Here is a 5,142-nt window from a genome sequence, read left to right as displayed (position 1 = left end):
TATGAATAGATAAACTTTTCCAATATAAAAAATTCATATATCACAGTTGCACAAAGCCGATCAATAACCCGGCATATTCTTTTATATATATATATATATAAAAGAAAGCATATATATCCAGCGTTTATTTCTTTACAACAGAGAGCTTATCAAAGCCCACGTAAGTGGACGAAGGAAAATGATAGGTTCGCATCCTGGAACGTCAGCCTGTTGAAATCATAGAGGGGTAATTTCATCTTTTGCAGGCCTGGTGGCATCGTTAACACTGAACAGATCCAAGCAGGCCTTACCGTCCAACCAGAATTTGCGATTGATGTTACCGTCAAGATTTTTGCTCCAGAATTTGCGACAGTATTCTTCGTAAGTGAATTTCCTGTAACGAGCAGGATTATGAGAGTGGATCAATGAAGAGGCTGGTTCCATCACTGCATCATTAGAAGGGCAGTAGAACATTCCAATAGACATACGCGATACCGAGGAATTCACTAGAGCGCGGTGGATTGTGCTTTTGTATAATCCATTGCTCAAAACCTGAAACAAGAGGAGGAACTGTATCATCACACAAATAAAAAACTTGTTATATGAGTATATACTGTGATTGTTCTTTAGGGGCTAGACTGATCATGGATTTCATCCACTGCTTTACCTGTAATTGGTCTGCAATGATGATTACGAAGGAATTTGCAACGGGTTGAACAGCAATCCAATTTCCGTTCTTACGCACTTGCAAGCCGGATACTTGATCCTGGAGAAGAACCGTCAGAGCGCTGGGATCTGTGTGACTCGGTAAGCCATAGGTGAGCTCTGGGTTCGGGCAGCGAGGGTAATAATTTATTGCCATATATTCGCCGTGTTTTCCCAGAGCTTTATTTAGAAAGTCCAGTTCCAGTCCCAGGCTCTCTGATAGTAACTCTAACAAACGTAGTGTCATTGCCCTAATTTCGGTGCAGTATGCACTGGCAACTTCTCTGCATTCACGCCAAATCGAGGATTATTATGGTTAATTATATAACAGATGCAACGAATGGAATATAGGTTTTCAATGATTCGGACAATGAAGCCCTCTTATATCCACCTGTAATCAGAAGGTTTTGTAGGCCAATAGTCAATATAATCATCCAAAGGGTAACAATGGTGCTTCAGGTTGTTCCCCCAATTTAAAACATTCTCTTTCCGAATGTTAAAGCTACTCGGCAAGCGTACTACGCGTGAAGGGTCCTCGGAATGCAAATCTGCTCTATATTTCGCAGGCATTGTGAAGAATTCTCGGGCAACATCCAGCATTCTCTGGATCACCGTCTCGTGCACTCCATGATTTACGATCTGAGAACACATTAGAAAGTACGACCAGTGGTATGAAATACATGCGAACATAGGGCTAAGTTATGTTCTCGGTTGTCAAATTAATTTCTCAAGGTTATGAGAGTATGGTCGCTCTGGCAAAACATAACAGGAGCTCAATTAGAAGTTATCAAAAGAAGCTTTAGAGTGCAACGAGATGTTTGTCCCTTTGTTATTGAATTAGTGGATGACTAAGAGATTCAAAGCATACCATTTCCTTTTAATCTCTGATGCTCTTTTGTTTTTCCTTATGCAGGAGAAACCGAGGGTGATCTAATATTCTTGCGGACGGAACATGATCTAATACACTGGTACTGGACATGTTTAGAGGACATAGATTTTTACACTGATGGATAAGTAATTGACACTGTCACAAACTTATATGGAGTCCCATGGACACACATCTCTGTCAGATTACATTGACGGATAAGTGACACTGTCACAAACCTATACGAATATCAGGGATATACATGATCATATTAGATTTGATATTCATATTAACTAAAATTTTTAAAATAAAATATATATAGAAAATGTAAAAACATTAATTATATATATATATATAATCAATTTTGTATAAAAAATATATTTATTCTATATTTAAAGTTTTAAATCTACCAAACTTAACTAAGAAGGATGAAATATCTTAAAATTCAAACGCAAGTTTCTACCAAACTTAAATAAGAAGGATGAAATATCTTAAAATTCAAACACAAGTTTCTTTTTACTGCAAAGCTTATGAGAGATTTGACATTTGTATGGAGAGAAATTTGATTTTTGATGAAATATCTTAAAAAAAATAATTTAGTTTGTATTAAGTTAAGATAAATATGTTTTCTTTTTAATAACATATTATATTATATATATATATATATATAAATTTTAATTATATATAAATTTTGAAAACACTAATATTATCTGCCATTTTTTTATAACATATTTTCTATTTAATTCTGAATGTTAAATATCATATCCCTAATATATAAATAGAGAAGACGTACATACCAAAAGAATTTATTGTAAGTGTTAAATTTGTTAATCAAATTTAAATATAAAGTTTTCAATTATTATAATTACTAATATAAATTATTATTATATATTTTAATTTATATTAGTAAAATATTTTAATTTACATTATATTTGATGTAATGCTTCACTACAACATTTTATTAAATTAATTATTACAACATTTTTTCATATTAATTTAAAAATATTTTTTTTTACAATAAAATATTTCAACATAAATTAATTTTATATATATATATATATAAACTAATATGAATTCATCTTAATTCTAATTTACCAAGTTTCGATATGCAAATCCCTTTTCTAGTTAAAAAATTGGTACATGGAGAGTTAGGTGGATTTTCAGTCACATATTTATAATTTTTTTATCTATAATATATATAAAGTTGAGATTGTAATATTTTTTCTTTAGTTCACATTCTACACATCAAAATATTTATACATGATCCATAACATATTCTCTTTTCATATATATATATATATATATATATATATATATATATATATTTATTTATTTATTTATTTATTGATAATTTTTAGATTCTATATATCAATGCCATATTAGCAATGTAATAAATCAATAAAAAGTGAAAAAAAAAAGCTTTTAATCTTGAAACATTGGACAGGTTAAACTTATTTGACAATTTATTTCTGTAGATTATTGACAACATAAAATTACTTTTTCATTTTCTTATATAAATTTGATATAAAATTATGTTATCTAAAATGGACATTGATTATGATTAATATTAAAATGTTTTTTTATTATTAATATATTTATGTTTTAAATATTATATAGTAACATATAATAAATTACACATCATGTAATATAATAATATTATTTTTACATGCTATCAATTCTGAATGACATATTTCTTTGATCTAGAAACTAAATTAATATTTTTTTATTTATTTTTATATTAAATTTATGTAAAATTAAAATATAAATTGAATTTTTTTATTATTTTATTAATATAAATATTAATTTTAAATATAAGCTTATTTGACGACTTCTCTTCCATATTATTAGATTATAAAGTACGTTTAGACACAATCATATTTTAATAAAATTTATAAATAAAATATTTAATATAAATAATGATAATGGGAAAAAATCTCTATTGACCTTAAACACTTTTAAAAGGTATCAATTGGGTTAAATATCGTCACAATTAATAATTGGTACCTGTTAGAGGTGTCCTGGGTAAAGTAATTGGCTATTTTTATTGAAAGTGATCAAATTTTTCCAGACATAAAAGATCCTTTTTCAATAAAATTTTAAAGCAATTGCAATCCAACTTTATTTGTTTTCATTTTCATATTTAACCAATTTAAAAATAAAATAAATTTATAGAATTTTATAACTTTGTTTATTATTAAAATTAATATAATGTAAATTTATCTTCAGTAATTATCCAAGATAGTAATAGAAATGAAGGCGAAGTACCTGAAAAAATCCGTAGTGTTGACATGCATCATTGATATGGCCAATCACCCTCTGCCTCGCAGGTGCACTGAAATTGTCAAGAACCACCAGGGGAATAAAGTCCGAAACAATCACCTCGTTTAGTCTTGGCCTCTCGCTCGGACTTCTGATATAACACCCTGAATAACATCAAGACCGTCGATTTCATCAGAAATTAAGTCCGAAACAATCACCTCGTTTAGTCTTGGCCTCTCACTCGGACTTCTGATTTCAAGACCGTCGATTTCATCAGAAATTAGTCCCACATCTGTTCTCAGCAGTGCTGTAATTCCTTCTTCGACCGTTTCTTCTAAGGCCGGAGAAGGCTTCGGAATCACGATATCTTCTTCGGAAGGCATGATATTGGCACTTGACAGCATAGGCATGTATCCGTACCGCGGAAAACTAAGAGAAACCCCTGAAAATCGGAACCAATCGGAAATTTTAGTGAAATATTTAAACTGCTAGAACATGATACGGCCTCAAAAACAACGACGAAAGAGGGAGAGAAATATAGATAACCTGAACTGCTTGGAATTATCGATCGGCGCTGGGCGAATAATTATAGTGCCTACATTACAAATGTGTGGAACGCCTGTCGATGTATCAGATTGGGTTATACCCTAACCGGAGAAAATCTCTGGCCACCTCTGAAAAAATGCTTTTTGACTTCAAAGCTACGCATGTCATGCATTACGTATAAAGTGAAATGACTGCTAATGCCTTGCTTTGCTAAATCATTTTTCATTGGCCCTGTGTTTTAAATTAAAAGTCATTGATCATGCAACACCCTCTCACAATGGAGTAATTAGTGAGTGACAGCGACCCGCAAATGGGGTCACTAAAGTGTTTTTATTTTAAAGAGTTTTTTTGAAATCATGGAGTAACTCGAGGACAACATCACGTATAATGTATACCGAGTAGAATACGTAACTGAAATTTATGCAGGAGATGCAGGAGTTTAATTAGACTGTTTGTTTTTTTTTTCCCAAAATTTTAGCAATATTTTAATTAAATTTCGCAGTAATTTTTATAAATCCAGGTTATAGTTATCAAATTTCAAGATTTTGAGTTTTCTAAAAGTTTTTGATGATGGTGAATTCATTTCTATCATCAAAAACATATTCAAACATTGCTATTGTAAGACTTTTTGAAAAAACAATATCCTGATTCATGCTACTTTTGGCGCTCCTGCAATTCCTCCACCTCCATTACAAAAAAAATCCAAAATTTATTACTATTATCTCCCAATAATATTATATTATAAATAGAGACTTTTTGAAAAAACATTATCCAGATTCCAGCTACTT

At 30.5% G+C, this 5,142-nt stretch overlaps 1 protein-coding gene across 1 annotated transcript; it reads right to left on the bottom strand.

The window, feature by feature from the left end:
* Positions 1 to 216: 216 nt before the first annotated feature.
* LOC149156065 (protein DMR6-LIKE OXYGENASE 2-like) lies at positions 217 to 4,218 on the bottom strand. Its single transcript, XM_089444624.1, has 5 exons — positions 4,056 to 4,218; positions 3,815 to 3,972; positions 1,076 to 1,323; positions 647 to 968; positions 217 to 531 (listed from the first exon to the last, which is right to left on the bottom strand). The coding sequence occupies exons 1-5, from the start codon at positions 4,216 to 4,218 to the stop codon at positions 217 to 219; spliced, it is 1,206 nt and encodes a 401-aa protein (XP_089300750.1).
* Positions 4,219 to 5,142: the final 924 nt, after the last annotated feature.

Source organism: Pinus tabuliformis, chromosome 9 (genome assembly GCF_031772625.1).
Source record: "Pinus tabuliformis cultivar Carrire ecotype Pingquan chromosome 9, CPIR1, whole genome shotgun sequence".
In the NCBI taxonomy this organism is placed as follows: Eukaryota; Viridiplantae; Streptophyta; class Pinopsida; order Pinales; family Pinaceae; genus Pinus; species Pinus tabuliformis.
This window is presented reverse-complemented; position numbering and strand designations above follow the sequence as displayed.

Excerpts from the sequence above, each read along its gene's own strand:
- LOC149156065 (XM_089444624.1), bottom strand. The coding sequence starts at position 4,218 with ATGCCTATGCTGTCAAGTGCCAATATCATGCCTTCCGAAGAAGATATC. Across the intron at positions 969-1,075 it reads ACAAAACCTTCTGATTACAG|AGAAGTTGCCAGTGCATACT; the intron begins GTGGATATAAGA and ends GCGTGAATGCAG. Across the intron at positions 532-646 it reads TCATTGCAGACCAATTACAG|GTTTTGAGCAATGGATTATA; the intron begins GTAAAGCAGTGG and ends CTCTTGTTTCAG.